We start from the raw sequence: 20,317 nt of genomic DNA on the forward strand, positions 1-20,317 counted from the left end.
CTTCTTGCTCTGATTCAGTGCTCGGGTCTTGGATGACGAAAATTTGAGAACTGCTCATTCCGGAATGTCTCTGGGCGCAGAATCAGAGTGTGTGAAGAGAGAAAACGCGCCGAACCTCGAGTTTGGTGCATAACAGAAGCAGCAGATTCCTCATTGCTGCAAGAATTTTGTTAGTTTATGGTTTCATTACTTCTCGCGTTCGAAATCTCATTGATTTCTGGCTGCCGCAGAAGTTCAGGTATAACAGGTGTGAGCTGACGCAGTTTTGGAACCCCTGATAGGCTCAGAGGGCCAAAAAGAAAAATGGAAAAACATTTGACTCTGCACTGTAATTGGAACCTAAATAGAAAGAGCCATTTATTTGAATTTTTTTAGTTTGTAACTTATACTTTAAATTGATGAGAGCAAGGTCCTGCCTTGAATGAGGCAGGTGTTAGGAATAATAAAGTTTTAATTAACCAGAGTCCAACATCCCACTGCTTTCACTTCTAGCTATGCCGCTTTGTTTTCATAAGCCCAGATGGTCATTTTTCAAGTTGTGAACTAAAAACCCGAGCAACTTTCACATTTTTCTCTCTCCCCTCCCTGTATTTCTCAGCCGGAGGAGGTGTTCTCAGGGTTCTCTGAGCACCCCATCGGTGCAGCCTCCCTGGCACAGGTTCACCGTGCCACCCTGCGGGCGACGGGCGAGACGGTGGCCGTCAAAGTGCAGCATCCTTCTGTGCTGGGGAACTCCCTGGTGGACATAGCCACCATGGAGGTTGGTTATTCACCCACCTTATTCCCACAGGCATTGGGATTTCATTATCATGCGTGACTCTGTTGCCACACTTTAAGTTTCCCTGCTGTTAAAATTGATTCTTTTGCCCTAATTGAATAAATAAGCTTAATGATCCTTAAGTACATCTCATACTCCAGCTTCTCCATTATGTGTGTGTTAGGCCACAGACTTGAATGGCCGAGTCATGCATTTATACAAGTGTGCATGTTTTGCTCAGAAATCGCCCAAAATTATTGTATATATTTGTTTTAAATTATAACTTGTCATTCATAGTGCATCTGTGAATCTTCAGTAAGTACCTATTCATACAGATGAAATGACAGACTGAGTTGTTTGATTTTTTTTTTTACTAGTCCCTTTCTACTCGTGAAATTTTTCTGATACTCTCCCTGGGGGGAACAGTTTTTCTCTCAATATCGGCATTGCCGTCAAAGTATTTGTAGCCAAGGGCTCTCGTATTCACTGACTTGCCGTACGGAATCTTGTACAAGGTAGACTTGGCTGTAAATGATATGCCTATTAGCGGGAAGGTGAGCTCACTTATATAATTCGAAAGAGAGTTGTTGTCGTGCAACAACCACTGAATGCTTCGAGCACTGCTGCAGGCTTCCACAAAACATTGCTGAAAGACATGCATGCATGAAGGAAGGCCAAAAAGAAATTTTCTTTGGGCTGTTATTGCTCAGTTTACTTCCCCCCCCCCCCCACCACTCTCCACTCTCTTCTTTTCAGGGGGGGGGGGGGTGCAAAATAGTCTCGGACCAGAATGGTCATCCTGGCTTTTTTTTCCAGACTAGTGTTTTTCTTCTATCAGCGTCAGGTGTGGTAGAAAAGGCCACATTTAATTCAGACCAAATTTTCATTCTCTTTAGTCCTTTTTAAGTTTAAATTAGTTGCAGGCAGCCGTAAATTACACTGTGCACAAAAATGATCCCACAGCTATTGAAAAACAGAAGAAAAAACGCTGGGTTCAAGCTGGACAGAAAGTGTAGTAAAACAAATATTTGCACACATATCTAATTTGAAAACCACTACGGCGCAAAGAAAACAATATAAGAAAGAGAAGGACAGCACCTGCGCATTCTACCAACTGTTTATTGGAAGAAAACGGACATATTTAAACCATCGATCACATTTATACTCAAAGCCTAATCGCACTCAATTCTGCCGGTATGAGAAATCAGCAAATGACATGACTGAACATTAAAACCAAAGATAACAAAAAAGGAACGAAACAAACCTTAGCAGTACAGTCGAACCTTGTTATAACGAACACGGATACAGCGAATTATCAGATATAAAGAAGTAAAAGCAAAGTTTGGTTGGCTGTGCTTTATTTCTATGGGAGTTCTATCTGTATAACGAAATAAAAAACTGAAAATTTGACACTAAATCGGTTATAACGAAGCATATTTCGTATTCACACGACTCAAAATTCGCAAAGAAGCAAAAAAAAAATTTTTCAAAACGCTCATTTTCGGTTTTATCAATTGCCTCCACCTAAAATGTGTTCGAATCACCTGCGCTTTCGCACGCCACGCCATCTAGGGACCGCGAATGAATCTAGCATCAATGGCTGCCTGGCATGTGACCGGCACGTGATCGAACCACCGCCCGCGTCGCCTCCACCTAAAATGTGTTTGAATCACCCGCGCTTTCGCACGCCACGCCATCTAGGGACCGCGAGTTAATCTAGCATCAACGGCTGCCTGGCATGTGACCTGCACGTGATCGAACCACCGCCCACGTACCCCTGCCCCTACTTTGCCGACCCGCGTGTGTGCTCACTTTCCTCGAGGTCGTGCCGTCGTCTTGCAACATAACGCAAAGCAGTTTCTCTTGAAACAAAGATAAAAATATTCAGGGCGGTCGACAGCGGGCGCAAGAAGAAAGAGATTGCCGCAGACTTCGGCGTTGCGCCTAGCACTCTGTCTACCATACTGACCGCAAGGCAGAAGATAGAAAACGTGCACTCTGCAGGCGCCGTGAAGAACGACAGGAAGTGCGTCAGGTATTGTCACCACCAGGATGTTGAAGATGCCTTGTTCGCGTGGTTCAAGGACGTTAGAGCGCGCAACCTGCCTGTGTCTGGTGCCGTGCTTCAAATGAAGGTAAGAAGTCTCGCTTGCGTCTTAGGCCACGATGACTTCTATGCAAGCAGTGGCTGAGTGGCTGGCTGCAGCGATTTAAAGACCGCCACCAGATTGTTTGCCACACCTTGTTGAGCGAAGAAGCAGCCGTCGATGTAGAGAACTGCGAGAAGTGGGCAGAAAGCTTCCGCATTCAACTGGATGGCTACGAGATGCGCGATGTCTACAACGTGGACGAGACTGCGCTTTTTTTTAAGCTGCTCCCGGAAAGGTCACTCGTTTCGAAGAACGAACTGTGCCGAGGAGGCAAGAAAAGCAAAGACCGCGTCACCGTTGTTTGTGTCAACATGGATGGGTCAGATAAAGGCGGCTAACTGTTATTGGTAAATCTGCTCGCCCCAGGTGCCTGCGCAACGCCCGGAATGTTCAAGCGGACTATCGCTCGAACAAAAAGGCGTGGATGACGTCGTCACTCCTTGAAGCGTGGCTGAAGGCCTTCGACAAAGACATGGCAGAGCAGCGCAGGAAAGTGCTCCTTATATTGAACAACTGCTCTGCCCATAAGGTGTCTGTACCACTTGAAGCGGTCCGCCTAGTTTTTTTGCCGCCAAACTCGACCTCAGTGCTGCAGCCATTAGACAGGGGCATCATTCGCTCACTAAAATGCTGCTACCGAAAGCGATTGGTTACGCAGCTCGTATTTGACATAGACAGGGGCATATCAATGGCCATAAACCTCAAAACTACGCTGGACATGCTGTACGGTGCATGGAACGAAGTGGCACAGTCGACAATAAGAAATTGCTTTGTTGATGCTGGCCTAGCCCCATCCACTAGCGAGACTGAGCCCAACAAAGCCCACGATTCTGAAGGTGAAGCGGACAATTTCAGAAACGACATGGCGTCAACTGGCGGTTCCGAATGTTACGTTCGAGGACTTTATTGCTGCCGATGACAACTTGGCTGTGGCGCCCGAATTGACCGACCAAGAAATTGTCGATCAGCTGCTTCCTACAGATGATGCTATGAGCAGCGATGAGAGTGAAGAAGAAGGGGAAGAGCGAGCTCTCAGCAGCACCGAGGCCGCCGATATGGCGAGTGCTGCGAACTGCTAAATGCTTCGTCAGCGCCACGTGTGCCCGCCTCCGCTCTGCTCGTCGTTATCACAAAGCGTCACGGCAGCCTCTGCTTGTAGCTTTCATTTCGTTCTTCTTTTTCTTTGGCTTGGTATAAAAACCCAAGCCACACAATAAACCTTGTTCTTTCTGCCCCAGCCATCAGTCTCGTTGGGCTCTAACGGGTTCCGCCGCCGACCCGTTGGCAGGCGTCCGCCGGCCGCTGGCGGTTTGTAACAGTGGCTACGAGGATTCCCATAACACAAGGGTCTGTCGATAGTATCCAGGCCTCGGACCTTCCTGCAGCCATGGGCCACCACCTGCCTGAGTTCGACGACGTGAAAGATAAGGGGCAATCGTACCTCGTCAAAGTTGAAGCCTATTTCGAAGCTAACCAAGTAACTGACGATGCCAAGAAAGGAGCCTTGCTAGTCGCCGCGCTTGGGTCAAGAACCATTGATATTCTTTGCGGACAAGTAGCCCCACAGAAGCCAAACTCTTTGAGCTATCAGTCAGTAGTTGACGAGTTAAGCAAGTACTACGACCCTACGCCGAACGAGATTTCCGAAAGCTTCAAGTTCTTTCACCGGCAACAGCACGAAGGGGAGTCAGTACAAGATTTTATTGTCGACATACGACAAATTGCTCAGAACTGCAACTTTGCAACAATGCTCGACAGGATGTTGAGAGACCGCATCGTATGTGGCGTCCATTCGAAGAACTTGCAAAAACAATTGCTAGCAAAAAAAAGATCATACCTTAGCTGAAGCGATAGCACTTGCGATAGCATCCGAGCATGCAGAGCTTGATTCGCAGAAGTTAAGCCACGAAGAAGCCTCCTCTGACTTGCTAGCATTAAAGATGCCGCGGCGTTGGCGCGCGAAGCGGAACGCGAGTGACAAGCAGTGCGAGCGTTGTGGAAACAGCGGTCATGATAATGCCGCCTGCTACCATTTCACCGCTACCATTTCAGCAGGTTCCCGAGGATTCGGAGGACGAGGCAGAGTACGTGTTGACCTTGGACGCCTGGGACCAGCCTGCCATGCCCCTAAAGGAGTTGCAAGTGCTCATGCAAGCAGACGCAGTGCTCTCGAAGGTCTGTAGGTGTGTCTTGGAGGGTTGGCCGAGGCACTTGGTTATGGAAGGGAGGGAGATGGCGGAATACTTGAAAAGGCGACACGAGCTGTCCGTTAGTCAGAATCTGCTCTACTGGGGCCACCGTGTTGTGATTCCGGTAGCAGCCAGAGGAAGATTTTTGAAGTTATTACACCCAGCACACCAAGGGGCTTCTTTCATGAAGACCGTTGCGCGGTCTACTTTCTGGTGGCCCAGTCTCGACACAGATATTAAACAGGTGGCTGCTGGGTGTCAAACCTGCGTTCAAGCGCTTCCAATGCCGCCTACCCACGCACCTGTTAGCTGGCCAGAGACGCAGGAAAGATGGTCGCGGTTGCACATTGATTTTGCGGGACCTATTCAAAACAAGATGATCCTGGTCATCGTAGACTCGCATAGCAAGTGGATTGAGGCCATACCCCTATCCAACGCCACTTCCTGCACCACAGTCGAGGCCCTCTGGACAATTTTCAGTCAGTTTGGTCTACCCCGCACAGTTGTCTCTGACAATGGGACGCCTTTTACCGGTTGGGAATTTGCCCAATTTATGGAGCGGAACGGCGTGGCACACATTCGAACACCGCCGTATCACCCACAAAGCAATGGTTTGGCTGAACGCGCTGTACGAACCATTAAAGATGGACTAAAAAGGTGCTCAGAAGGGGATATAACGAAGGCCCTGGCAAGAATATTGTGCAGCTATAGAAGCACGCCGCTACCCTCAGGGCGCTCGCCATCCGAAATGTTGCTCGGGTACAGATTGCGCACGAGACTAGATATGTGCTTCCCGCCCAGGTGCAAGACAGTCGACCAGGCCCAGTCACGGGAAGACGCCGGCTGGAGCTTTGCCCCAGGAGATCCGGTATACATCCGCAACTATAGCAGCGGCGAGAAATGGACGCCGGGCAAGGTCAAGGAAACCGCGGGCTCGCGTGTCGTGAAAGTGGAGACAGACAACGGGGTTGTTCACCGTCACATGGACCAGCTCCGCAGAAGAAGCACCGATGCACCCATTGCTGCTTCAACTCCCCCTGCTTGCCCTGGAGTACCTGCGGATCACTCAGACGTGGAGCTGGAGAGAACGGAGGCTCCCACAGCCAGCGACATCGAGGGTCCTGTGCTGCGGCGGTCAACACGTGTCAGGAGGCCCGTAGTAAGATATGGATTCCAAGAAAAGGGGGATGCTGCGAACTGCTAAATGCTTCGTCAGCGCCACGTGTGCCCGCCTCCGCTCTGCTCGTCGTTATCACCAAGCGTCACGGCAGCCTCTGCTTGCAGCTTTCATTTCGTTCTTCTTTTTCTTTGGCTTGGTATAAAAACCCAAGCCACACAATGAACCTTGTTCTTTCTGCCCCAGCCATCAGTCTCGTTGGGCTCTAACGGGTTCCGCCGGCCGCTGGCGGTTTGTAACAGCGAGGAAATTGAGAAGGTACCTTGAGAACCTACCTGTGGCCAAATCAGCTGACATTGGGAAAGCGCTGCACAATGTCGATTTTGTTGAGAAATTTATTCTATCGAATTATGTGAAGTGCCGCCAAATGAAGATTACGTCGTTTTTTAAATTAATCAGTTCTGCGTGGCCTAAATCCCGATTTGTGTGCTCATTTTTGCTTGGCAGTGCAAAATGAAAGGTAAGGTTTCGCGTGCTTATACCACGCTTTAAAGAAAAAAAGATGCTTTTTTTTCAGCTCTGTGCTTTCCATTTTAGGGTAGCCATTACTTGGGTTTATGAACAGAATTTTTTTTTGTAGGAATTTGTGCGTACTTTTACAATGAATATCGGATATAACAAACGAATTTCCGCGCAAAATGAGACTTCGTTATAACGAGGTTTGACTGTAGCAGTCAGTCGGTCATAGCAAAAGCAGTGTCAAGTATGCGAAGCAATAGCAGTCAAAACCTATAACGTAAAAACAAAACAAAAAGCAAGGCAAAAATTAACCTCATTGAAGGCAAATAAAAAAAAAACGTAGCAAAATCCGTAGCATTTTTCTTCCATTAAATCGTTGGTAGTGTGTGCATGTGGTGTCATTCTCTTTCTTATGTTGTTTTCTTTGCCCCGTAGTGGTTTTAAAGTTATGAACCAACTCGCCCCACGTGTCGTTATTCTAAACATATGATCTACTACAAGGCAAAATTAAAGTAGGCAGAATGGACCTGTGTATAAATATAGTTTCCACCATAATTTGGGTCTAAATATGTACAGGGTGTAACATAGGCAATTCTCTATCGCTTAGCGCCTTCAGGCATTGATTTCTGCTCTGCAGGTGCTTATGCAAATGCCTATATTCGACAGCTGTGTCCATTTGGTAATTGGTAGATGCTACGGTTCCTGGCCAGAGTTGGCATGTGAAACTGCTGATGTGTGTTTCCCATTCTTGGCAGCTTCTGGTGAACATTGTGGCCAAGTTGTTCCCGGAGTTCTCGCTCATGTGGCTCGCGGAAGAGACCAAGCGGAACCTTCCCCTGGAGCTGGACTTTGTCAACGAGGCTCACAACACGGAGCGCGTGCGTCGCATGTTCACCCACTTCCCCTGGCTCGAGGTGGGTCTTTCGCTTATGCCTGCCATTCCTAAGCACACAGAGGTGTGGTGCGTCTTGGGTATCTTCACTACGCATTCGTTGCCCTGATTGTTGAGAGAAATTAGCTACCATAACTGAGTACACTTGGGCCGTCATTTGAAGCATCACAGATGAGTGAAGTCGTGCACCTAATCGAAATACCAGAATCACATGCTTTGTGTTGTTCTTTTACTTTGCTTGTGCTCTCTCTGTTGCCTCATCTTTTGAGGGTTGGCTAGCTGCAGTGTTCTCAGAATGGGAAAAGATGCTGGGTTTCTTCCTTTCTCAATTTATTTCGCACTGCTGCAAAGCTGTCTAAGAGGCATCGGAATAGGCTGTGGTTTAGCTCTACTTAAACTTGGATGGAAGCAGAAGTCTCTTTTGCTTGGCTGTGCCTGTGGCCAAACTTGTGACTAACCACACGGTTCAATGGTTTAATTTGTGGTTTCATGAAGCTTGCACTTCAAAATTATGGGGGACACTTAAGCTCCATCTTTAAGGGTATGAATCAATAGCGTAGGCCAACATATAAGGCTCGGCTGTAACCAAGCCGTATGAATATGCCTACGTGGCCTAGGGTTAACGTGGATGCAAGGGCTTTTGCAGGTTGATTCTGATATCACCCTCTCATATAAAAGGATATAGGTAGGCCTGAGTTAGCGGCTCCTGCCGGACGTAATGTCTGGCAGCCCGACGTCCAGTTAGTGTTCGGCCATGTCAGCTGCCAACTGCCAACACCATGCTTGTGATTCTGCTTTGGTCCTCTTTCCTATTTGCTTATATACTGCTTCTGACGGCAATCATGACGTTAGGGCATGATTCATCAATTTATTTATGTATTCTTGCCCATTGTCCCACTCTTGTTCAATTTCCGGCACCACAAACCCAGTAGATGACCTTTGACCTCTAACTTGACCTTTTACCTTTTTGTTGACCTTTAACATTTTAATTGACTTTTGACCTTTCGGTTGTCCTTTTACTTATCACGTGGTCCGCCACAGTTCTATCTATGGCCTACGGGACTTCGCTCTGAAGCTTGACCTTCAAATTGATCAAGGGTAAACCGACTGAAGGCTTGAGCTGGCAGGTGGAGTGAAGCTTCTGCTTCAAAAGTGTAAATGTAGTGCAAAAGGCAGCGTTCACACTTAACATGACACATTGCAAATTACAAAGTGTATATGCAGTGCAAAAGGCACAGTGTTCACACTTGACATAACGCATTGCAAATTACAAAAGCAGTGAGGCGTGGTAATTGAAAGCTGAAGTACAACATATTTTTTTAATGTCTTGTAATGGTCACTGGATCAGTATATTAATGCAATATTGTGTGCAGATTCGGCAGCATTCTCTAGCAGCAGCCTTTTTTGTTTATTTATCTCTTGCTCAAAAACTGGTGTGTGACTTGAAATTAACAAATCTTTCTGACATGATTTCTTCATTTGGACAAGCAAGTACTGTAGATGGTTTCAGTTACGTTTGTTCATTGATACTTGTTTGTTTTTCTAGAGGATAAGCAAGAGGACGTATGATTTGTGTTAGTGCCTTTTTGTAACAATCCACTCTTTAATGCAGTGGCACGTCGTTATAAAATGTAACAAATCAAGCAAACAGCAGTTGCGTATCGATTTCAATGTGTTGAAAAGTTTATCGGCCTGGTGACCCCATCATCATTGGTATAAATAGCCGGTTAAATATCGAATGTTTACTAGATTTCTTCATTTGTTAATTTTTTGTCATTGTGAAATTGGACTTTTCCCTGATGAACTGCAGGTTCCCAGGATTCACTGGGACCTGACAACACGGCGCGTGATGACGATGCAGTTCTGTGAGGGTGGACAGGTCAATGACAGGGCCTACCTGGAGCAGCATGGCATATCGGCCACAGAGGTGACCCTTGCTTCTACTTGGAAACTCCATAGCACAAGCTTTATCTAGTTCTTGGCCTAATTTTGAGGGATTGTTTAGCCCCAGGGGGGTTGTTTAGACCAACTTGCCTATGCTTCATGCTAGGAACAAAATATTGATAATTCCAGTGTAGGCATGTTTTGGACCTACTCTTGGTGGCTCAGGCAGAATGTTGTGAAGTTACAGAGCAAAGAAAAAAAAAAAATCACAGGACGGCTACGGGCATGTAAAGCGAATCTCTGAGCATTAGCTGTGGTGTGACAGCAAAGAGTCCTTCGCGAAGACATTCTGCTTTCATTTTTCTCGCACTGTCACATAGTAGAAACGAAACCAGATCAATGTGTATTATTCTAAACTGAAGTTCTTTCAGAAGGTAAGAAGTTTTGACATTAACTTGTAGTGTGTCTGCATTGGTTATCACGTCCTCTGCATTCCTCCCCTCCTGTCATAATCTCCTCCTTTCGGGGTATCCATCCTCTAACTTGTTCCTGTCCTTTGTTGTTGTTGTTCTTTTGGCAGGACCCATGTGCAAGAAGAGGGTGCTAGGTTTTCATTTAGAAATTCGTCTTACTGTTGCAGGAGGACGCATTTTGCCCATCTTTGAACCAGAGATCTTATTTCATGTGCTGTAGCATCGCGATTAGCAAGTCGCATGGCATTACAAAAAGTAATTTGGTTCATCCAGAATTAATTTGTCATCCAAAGTGAACAAATCCTTACGAAGAAACAGTGGAAATGCATTCCATGAACTAGTTTTCGCCTGGCGAAATTTATGTGTGGCCACGTGCTATCACTCGTAAGACCAGGGGTAGTTGTGAAGCTGGCGAATATTATTATTATTACTATTATTATTGCTACCATACAAAGTGATTTATAGGACGAGTGGGAATATACTGTATTTACTTGCATAATGCTCGCACTCGGGTAATGCTCGCACCCCCAACATTGGGCATCAAAAATCTGAATTTTTTTTCTTCACATAATCATCGCACCACCAATATTACCACCGCGAGAGTTATCTGCTAGTAGTAACAAGCGCCATCTTTGGAGTGCTACTGAACCTAGCTGGCCTTGTGTGCACGCGCTACCAGGCGGCGATAGTGTGCTCGGATATATCATCATTATCGGTTATGCTTGTCTTTTTTTTTTTACCTCCATGATGCTCATAGTCACCATTCTGCGAGGTGTCTTTACATCTCGTCATTGTTCCTCCGTTTCGTCCATATTACTTGCTTTGTTCCACCGTTTACCGTGTTCTTGGTGCCGCATCACGGTGGGGCGGTACGCAAGTTATACAGCTGTTTTTAAGCTGAAAGCTTTCGAGTACGGGCTACAGCATAGCAACTGCGCTGCTAGCAGGCACTTCGGCGTCAACGAGTTCTGTGTAGTGCGCTACTGGAGACAGCAATTGCAGTGTCGATACGGACTCAGATTAAAGTCTCTGATCAAAAGTAGGACTGTATGGTCTGCTGCGAGCATTATACCATGGAACGCGGAGAGTGATGATGAGGCTGCGTGCGGTAAATAAAGTGCTTTAGCAATTTGTGCTTTTGGCGACCCTGTACTTTTATAAAAAGGGTGAGTTCTGCTTGAAAGTAATGTTATGGTTATATTTACAATAGCTGACCCAAGAATCCCAATTCGCACCTATTTAAATTTGCTTTTAGCACTCCAAAACATTTGCTCGAAATTTTTCCCGCATAATTATCGCACCCCCCAACTTAGCATCAATTTTCCGTGAAAAGAAGTGCGAGCATTATGCGAATAAATACGGTAGGTCGACCCTCTTACCGTGAAGTGAAAAAAAAAAGAAGAAAAAGAGTGGAGAAGCGCGTATAGTATTTACAACATAGGCTGTGTCCCTGCATCACCGGAGTTACAATCTCACTCCAAACTTTCAGCAGTGTCGTCGGAAGATGACTTCTTGCTGCTCGCCACCTCCCAGAGTGTGTTATCTAGTTCCATCAAGCGTGTTGCTTATGCAGCATTTCTTGAAAGGTTGCATGCTAACACCTGATCCTGTCCACGGCACCGCACACTTTTTTCTGAACTGTCACTAAGATAGCGGCCATGTTGCTGTTCGCTTCAATGAACATCACTTTTTCTGGAAAGCCACTATAAACTTCCTCAAGATGCCGTTATTCATTGCTAAAGAGGCATTTTATACTCTCTTAGGTCAAACAAAAAACGCACGCAAAGATAAATTCGTTTGGGACGGAAAAACAAAATGCCAGCAACTGCACGATGTTAATGTGATTTTGGCTGTTCGTTCATGATCAGGCATGCCACCTGTTGCCAGACTGTGCCTCAAATTCGGCTAAAGACAGCTGTACAAGATGAGGGGCAACTCTAGCTTGCTTTTTTTTTTTTAGAAAAAATCTCTGCCTGTATTCCGGTTTATATTGTATTACTATTAGTGGTGCCAGGGAGTATTCGGTGCTCCTGGAGTTATGTAAAGGGCCCTCTTAATACCAGGACATTTTGCTCATAACAGTTGTCCTGAAATGCCTAAACCATGGTTGTATCATCAAAATGAAATTACCTCTGACTCCTTAGAATATTCCTGTTGCTCAAGCTGCAGGTTAACTTTTAGCTTTTTTCACCCCCCAAACAGTACTTATCTTCTAACAGTTGATTGTGACCTTGTGGAGTACGCTGACGTTTTATGCATGCATTTTATGCCTCTCTCACAAGTGCACATCAAGGAGGCCTTTAAAGAATGCTGCTACTGACGGGCAGTAAATTTTATACAGTCAAACCCACTTATAACAATATCGTTTTGAACAATATATCGGATATAACAACCAACAGCCATAGCATTACCAGATGTTCTGTGGTAAAATTGCCAACATATAACAATGCAGTCGTAGTAGATTATCGGGTATAACAATTAAATTTGGCCGCTGAGTGCCAACTGTAACAGGAAAGAAAGACTTGGAAATGGTGTGACCGTGTCAATCGAACCACATCACGAAGCCCTAAGAATGATCGATTCCCTGTGAGACTTATTCTATGCAAAAAAAAACTTTCACTCGGCTACATGCAGCAGTTGGACACTTTGCAGAGAAACGTCAACAAAAGTTTTGTGAAGCACTCGTAGCTTAACTGATTATAGATTTCTGCCTCCTGATAAAACTGTACGCTATTCTCCCTCACTAAAATGTCTCAAGTTTGTACTGTTTTCTTCCTTGCTTCAGCTTAGTCTGGTTATAGCAATCATCGGTTATACAAAAAAATTTCTTGGTGCTTGAGTATTGCTTGTATAAGTGTGTTTGGCTGTAGTTGCTCTCTATAGATGTTTTGAGCATTTTGAGGATTTTCGGAAATACAAGGCAAATTGTTTCTTAAGTCGGAAATTCTCGGAGAATGGTCTTAAGGCCACCTACACTGCAGGTGAGCGACTGCCTGGGGCAGCTGTACAGCGAGATGATCTTTGTGCAAGGCTACGTCCACTGCGACCCACACCCGGGCAACCTACTGGTACGACAAGGTAGCCAAGGACCTACACTGGTGCTGCTCGATCACGGCCTTTACACGGTGGGTGGTGCAAAGAGGGTGCCGGCAGAGGTCCTTGTATGCACCGCTTGAAAACTTTGTGTAAATTTGGCTGCGCCCGCCGTATCGGGTCACACTAGCACATGCGCATGGGTGGCGCGCAGAAGCAGAGCTCAGTAATCGATCGCACTATGCTGTAACAAACCTGTTATCGGCATGCAAACGAAACATGGGGAGTGATGAAGTTGATGGTTTGTAAAGCCTATCTTTTTAGAAACGTGATGTTCTTTTTTTTTTTTTTTCAAGTTCACGGATATTTCGGACTGTTCGACTAGCATTTCCCAGGACTCATCAAGTCTGAAAAAATGGTTGACAACTTTATTCTGCCATTTGATGGGGATGAGAGATGGGCCTTCTTGATTTGTCACTGGTTATTTTTTGAAATTTCTTGATGTGGAGCTGGGTTTATTGAATCATCAGGTTTAATATTTAATAGCAGTTCAGGGGCCTCAAGGTGTTTGTAATGGGCAATTTACACTTTCAACTTAGGCAGTGCGATCATTTTAAGTAGTATATTGTTAAATTAGCTTTTTGAAACTGGAGCATGGCTTCCTAGGCATTTGTTTGCCAGTGACTTTGTTCCGGATGATGAGTGAATCTAAGTCTGATGAGGGTGTAATTCTAAAGGGATAGAGAAACTTTATAGGAAAGGTAGTACAACTTACCTTTTTCTTAATTGTCATAACTAGGTATAGCAGCTGTAGGAGCATTATGCTGAAATAGAAGGAAAGCAGTACTCAAGTGCTTCTTGCAAAAACTAACTTTGAGAGCAAGATGTGGTAGATGATTGGGGTATACATGCATATTTTTTTATGTGCATGTAGTGAAATTGTGAAATGACGGCAGTGCATTTGTTAATTCTGCAGAAAAGGCTGGTTTCCTGAAACTCGTATGTCTTGAAATGCCAGTTGTGTTCAGAGTATTCGATATACGATGTGGTGGGGGCAAGCTCAAGAATACGAAGTATCAAAATAAGCAGTCATTATAAGGCTTGTCTGCACTGTAAATATTGAGCCTAGAAACAAAGCGCAGCAGTAGGGAGAGGAGAAAGGAAAAGGGAGACCGTGAGCTTGTGTTAGTGTTTGGGATTTATGGAGACAGAGCTGGGAATGACAGCATTCTGATGAGGTTGCACGATGCATATTACCAATGCCCACAAGGTGAAGAACCAGTCAGACTTGTTCGTACTGATTACAGCCAACTCCTGCTGAGGTGAACTCAGCTGAAATGAATTGTAAAACTCAGTGTAAAAAAAAAAAAAAATTCGTAAGTTGAATTGCTCTGCTTCTTCAATTAAGACAAATTATCGCAGCCATCGCAAAACATGGCAAGACCTTGCATAGTGGCGCTCACAATGTGCCCTTGGGCCACTGTCAAGGAAAAAGTTACTGCCTCTCCCCTAATCGAGAGTAGATGTGAGCATGATATCGTTATGGGCATAGCACATTGTTGTAGTGAAAGCTCGTTAATTCAAACCCTGATAATTCGAATTTTCGGATAATTCGAACTACACTACTTGATCCGGCCAAGCTCCATAGAGGTCTGTGTATAAAAAAGCCCGTTAATTCTAACGCGAGTCGGTTCCACTACGGATAATTCGAACTATGCGCCGCCGCGTCTCGGCGGCTTGGCGCACATCACGCGGCAAAAAAAAAAAAAAGTAAAGAAACACCTTCGCGATTGGAAGGCATAATTAGAGGCTGCACACATCCAAAACGGGGACAGAAGATGGAACCAGGTAAAACCATGGAAGAGTGGGTAAAACTTAAATGGCGCCATGACCGGTGCGGCGACCGGCGGCGTTGGAGGGAGGGGACGGCGGCCGCGGCAAGATCAGTGCATGGCCGCGGCGGCGGCTGCCTGCTCTCTCCCCTGCGCAACCTCCGTAGCTCGCAACTAAATAGTACTCGTTGATTCCAACCCTGTTAACTTGGAAATAGGGATAAGTACTGTCGGCACGGTCCCAATGCCCATGAAAGGCTATGATCTCGGATGGGCACTATGGGTTAAACTTTATTTTTTTTTTTGTGATAGCATTCATCCTTCCACCCATCAGTTGTCAACGGAAGCACATGAGTCAGCCGCGATTATGACGCCGGCTTTTAGCAATGTGCGCTTCAATGTGCGCTTCAAAAGCCGCTTGCTGCTATTGCGCGTTGCGTTCCGATGATTGGAGTGGCAGTAGACAGCGCCTGCCCTAGTCGCTCATAGCATGATAAAGCGAACATACTGAAAGCCAGGCTTGCACAACCGGACAAGCGCTGACACTTTGCCAAGTTTGCTTCCTCCCCCCCCCCCCCCCCTGCTGGAGCTAAAGTCAAAAGATAAACACGCCATTATGGCTGCGCAGCATCTTGGCTCATTGCCAAGAAATGTGTTGTGGACCCGGACAAACGGCGCGAAACAGAGGGACGCGCTAAGAACTGACGGCTTTATTTTTTATTTTTATTTTTCAGATTCGTAGGCACAATTCGGGGCTGGGTGGGTTCATTATGCGAGCGAGTTCCTTACGCGACTAAATACGGTACATTTACTGTAATACAAATGGTTCTTGTCAGTTTTTTCGAGGCCATTCGATAATTCAAACAACGGATAATTCGAACTTTTTCCCCGGTCCCGTGAAGTTCGAATTAATGAGCTTTTACTGTAGATGGTATTAGCCCCGATCTTGAAATCGGTCCAGTGCACAGCTCACCACACTACGAGCGTTTCTTCTTCCAGCAGTTCAGTGCACTGTTTTGTAGGAGCGCACTTTTTGGCAGTGAAGAGAGGGGAAGCGTTCTTGCTGATGTGGAAAAGGCAGGGTATCGTCTCATCTGCAATGCTTTAGATTCCTGATTTTGGCATCGTGCCTGTGTCACATCCTGTGTGTTGCGTCTCACAAGCATGTATGCACAAAGTGAGCCTTCTTATTGACTAAATGCTTAAGAGGATGGGGTGCACAAAAAATCTGAAAAATATCAATTTCTTGACTTTTGTTTTCTAAATACGAAAGTGCATTCTTTCAGGTATTACATTTCAACCCATGAAATTTATATCGGACTGAAAAAGCGACTTGAAAGCAAAGCAGTCAGTGACAAACCCCCGTTTACAAACTGTGTTTTCTCAGCTTTTCTAACTACAAAAAAAAAAGACACTAACTTTTCGTGACTTTAGCTGAATGAAAAAGCTGTCTGGCAGCAATTGGAATTGCTCCCATCTTGTTCCAACCAAATATTGTAATTGGTGGTTGTTCCAATCCAGTCTTGAGATTGAAGGGTTTGTTTACTTTAACCTCAGGTTTCTCAAAAGAAGGTTTCTTCGTTATGCCGGTACGAATATTTTCAACATGACAATAGATATCAAGCTCATTTTTTTCAATCGCACAGTAACACCGAGAATTTGCTTCATTAAGGTTCACTAAATCCAGGTTTAACTGCAAAAAAAAGATTTTTGTATCATTTGTTCCTTCCATTATGCAGCTGCAGTACTATTTGAACTCTTGACCGTGGTAATATGATATAGGACTCATTTACTTCTGTTGATGTCAGTAGGTTAGAAAGAATGTTAAAGAAAGCACCCCCTTCTGTCTTCAGCATGTCATTGCGTCTTTTACTTAACTTACGACTAAAGCGGGTGGGGAAATATCAGATGGATATAAGGCCGCTTGCTTGCCTTTTCTATTTAATGTTGTCAGAGGTAAAATCACTTTTTTATCTCATATGTATATAATACAAGGCATAGATATGCTTTTACTTTCCTTCCTTTTTAAACCTTGAGCAATGTATTTAAATGCTCTTTCTTATTCAATAGCAGAGGGGAGCAGTTTTAATGGGAAGCAACTAAAACTGGGTGAAACTAATAAATTTCAGATGTTGGTGGAATTGAATGTGTGAAGTCTGTTTTGTACTTTCACACCTGTGTTTATTACATGCACAGTTTCCTTTTCAGTCTTATGTTTTGCTTATTGGCTGTTTGTCATTTACCACAATTGTTACTGGCATCAATCCCAGCCTGCTACAACAGCTAGGTGTTGGAATGAGCCATGTAATGGAGTAAACGAAATGAATTGGATGAACTTTCCTCTGTGCCACACAGGAGCTGACGGACCAGTTCCGGCTGCAGTATGCCAACCTGTGGCTGGCGCTGATCCGGCGGGACCTGGAGTCACTGGAGCGGTGGGGCAAGCAGCTGGGGGTGTCGGGCGAACTGCACAAGGTGCTGTCGTGCATTGTGTCGGGCCGCTCCTGGAAGTCCATCACACAAGGCATCGACCGGCAGAAGCAGACCAAGGCTGAGGTGCGTCACATGTTCTATCCGTTCTTACAGTGATATGCCTTACTGGTATCTGATATGCCTTAAGCTGAGGTTGGAAACAAGTTTGTCTACATAGTAACTGTGCAACACTCATGAGAGAACTGCACAGCAATACACAGACTCTGAGCAGCGTTATTGGCCCAGTAGCCTTGAGAGGGCGCACTTACCCTTTTACTACAGGCAATCTTTTCTTAGCTTTAGAAACTTTAATTACTACAGGAGGACTTCGTTGATACATTCCAGGCTCCTTGGCCCCGTCGGGGTGGTGCAGTGGTAAGACGCCCGACTACTGTGCCGGAGTTCCTAGGTTCAAACCCAACCATTGCGGCTGCGTTTCGATGAAGGCAAAACGAAGTGGCGTCCGTGTGCTGTGTGATGTCAGCGCACATTACAGATCCCCAGGTGGTCGAAATTACTCCGTAGCCCTCCACTACGGCTCCCCTTTCTCTCTTTCTACTTTCACTCCCACCTTCCTCCCTTCCCTTACAGCTCGGTTCAGGTGTCCACAGATCAAGTGTGATAGATACTGCGCCTTTCTCTTCCTGTGAACCAATTATTTATTATTATTTACACAATTTCCTATTTCATATGCTCAAAAACCCTGGGCAGTTAAAAATCTCCCATAAAGTTACCCTATTTCTCTCTTGGTTAATACGTTCCCAGATAATGTGACTTCCCAGTTCCTGCATTTGAAATTCTTACACCAATGACATGTGGGGAAGCCATCACACTGGCTTCCCCACATGTCACAGGTGTAAGTGGGCGAAGCATCTGGCAGCAACCAAGGAAGCGAACCCAGCTTTTCATTGCCTTCTTCTACCAGCCGGTTTTGTTATTTAAGCTCTTCCGCGCTTAGGACAATGCAAATACCAACTGAAATCTGCGAGGACGATAAAAGAGCTGTTCATACTATACGTCAAGATATGCTAACCTACTATTTTATGCAGTGAAAGTCAAAATGTCTTTGCACTTCATTCGGCAGTTGCATTTTTAAAAATTCAGGCAGTCCAGGTTATGCATTTTCTCAGAAAATGTGTTTTTTTGAGAAACATATCAGTGAGGTTATATTGTATTAATGATAATGATGCCCTTACTCATGCCTTGTGGCAATTCATCATCAGCGTCTTTAAAAGAAAGTCTGTCTGATTGTATCTCTGACAGAGAAGACTTGGGCCAAGCAACGCTTGGAAACTAAATCCAAGTGTTTTTGGGCCATCTCAGTTTCTTGTTCAGGAGATAAATGATCAAGAAGACAGTGGACCTTGCCTCTTCATGGTTACATGACTGAGACCATTCACACAATTAGCGTTCTTTTAATGTTATGACTTTGCCACAATTCGACCTGAAGCTTGTTCAGTAATGGATCATTCCAAATTAATTAAAATAATATTTTTCGGTATTAGATATGTTGAAGTACTCAACACAATCTAAGTAGTATCTGCAGAGTCCTTGCTTGGGGTGCTTTCAGTGTTTTGTCACACGCAGCAGCCTCAAACGACAGTTTGCCAGTGTTTAAGCTTTGAAACTGTGGCCGTCAGCTTCTCTCCCTTTCATCTGCATGGTTCAGTCGGATATTTTTCCCTGGCATGCTGAAACTGCGTGCCCGTGAGTGTGCCATTTTCTGTTTATGCGATGAATGAATCCTCGTCACGCGTGACGTTGCCACTTATTGATGGGTGTGAGATGCGGTTGCGGCAGAAGTGCACTTTGTCACGCCATGAAGGATGCTGAAGGCCCCTTCAATTTAGAAACAGCTCCGTCTGGATGCTCCCGATAGTATGCATACAATAAAGCATTGATAGAAATTTCAGATTCTCATGATACTCACAGCTCGAAATTGGGCAACGATTGTCCAGTCTTTCACAATGCAGATATATTTTGATGCAGGCTGTTCTTTACAGTTTTTTGTGTGGTCGTTTGATAGTTGAGACATTGTTCCTAGTCCCCTAAAATTTGAAATCACTATTTTTTTTCTGTATTTTGTAAAGGTTCCACTGGAGCTGTGAGAATAAAAATGCCAATACTTAAAGAAACACCTCCTGTATTTTCCCGTGTATAAGACGCCCCTTTGTATAAGACGTACCCCCCATATATGCAGGCTTTCAATGAAAAAGTTGGTATATAAGATGCACCCTTGTATAAGACGCACCTTAATTTACCTATTTAGGGCAACGGGACTCGACTATACATGCTTGCACGACCATCGCTAAATGCTCCGTGCATGTGAGAACACTCCTTATACGGCGCGAAAAGATTGAAAAAAAGTCAATACTCATGCCCCCCCAAAAAAACTGGCATGGGCACAGCAGCAACACTTTATTTTTACTCAAAGGCTTCGTCTTCGGAGGCGCTATCAAAAAGTTCACCGTTTTCGGATGGCAGCGTTGCTGGGGCATCTTTCTCGAACTCCAAATCGCTGCTCTGATCGTTGTCTTGCTCAGGCGCCGATGAAGCTAGAAGGCCAGCCTTGCGGAAGCCGGCAGTTACCGTTCCCACTGTAAGTGAACTCTAGGCCTCCTGGACCAACTTCACTAAATGAAGTGCACCTAATGCATCCAGTTGCGGCGTAGCTATGCTCATCCTTGGTCATCCACATTTCCCAAATGCGCTGCAAAACAGCTTTAAAGCTGAGGTTCAGAGAAATATCCAGAGGCTGCAGAATCTTAGTCATGCCGCCGGGTATTATTGTCGGGGTGCAGTTCTTTGCCTTGATCTGTTTAAGGGTTAGATCTGTCAAGTTTGCCCACATGCTGTCCATGACCAGAAGGCCTTTTCGGGTGTGAAAAAAACCATCCTGTGTGCTTAGAAAATCACTTCTCAAGCCAGACTCCCATCATCTCTTCGTCCATACAGCCCTTCTCATTTGTTACGACAACAATGCTAGGCGGAAAGATTTC

At 45.2% G+C, this 20,317-nt stretch overlaps 1 protein-coding gene across 2 annotated transcripts in view; it reads left to right on the top strand.

Moving 5' to 3' along the window:
- Positions 1-20,317, top strand: part of Adck1 (aarF domain containing kinase 1) — a 34,123-nt gene that overhangs the window by 7,485 nt on the left and 6,321 nt on the right. The window contains exons 5-9 of one of the 2 annotated variants that reach the window (XM_084582942.1): positions 599-760; positions 7,488-7,646; positions 9,435-9,551; positions 12,963-13,106; positions 17,202-17,402. In XM_084582942.1, coding sequence (XP_084439068.1) covers positions 599-760; positions 7,488-7,646; positions 9,435-9,551; positions 12,963-13,106; positions 17,202-17,402 — 783 coding nt within the window. The remainder of the gene's footprint in view (positions 1-598; positions 761-7,487; positions 7,647-9,434; positions 9,552-12,962; positions 13,107-17,201; positions 17,403-20,317) is intronic. The other variant, XM_084582943.1, reaches the window with a different exon arrangement.

This window comes from Amblyomma maculatum, chromosome 10 (genome assembly GCF_055883805.1).
Source record: "Amblyomma maculatum isolate TAMU_Amacu chromosome 10, ASM5588380v1, whole genome shotgun sequence".
NCBI lineage: Eukaryota > Metazoa > Arthropoda > Arachnida > Ixodida > Ixodidae > Amblyomma > Amblyomma maculatum.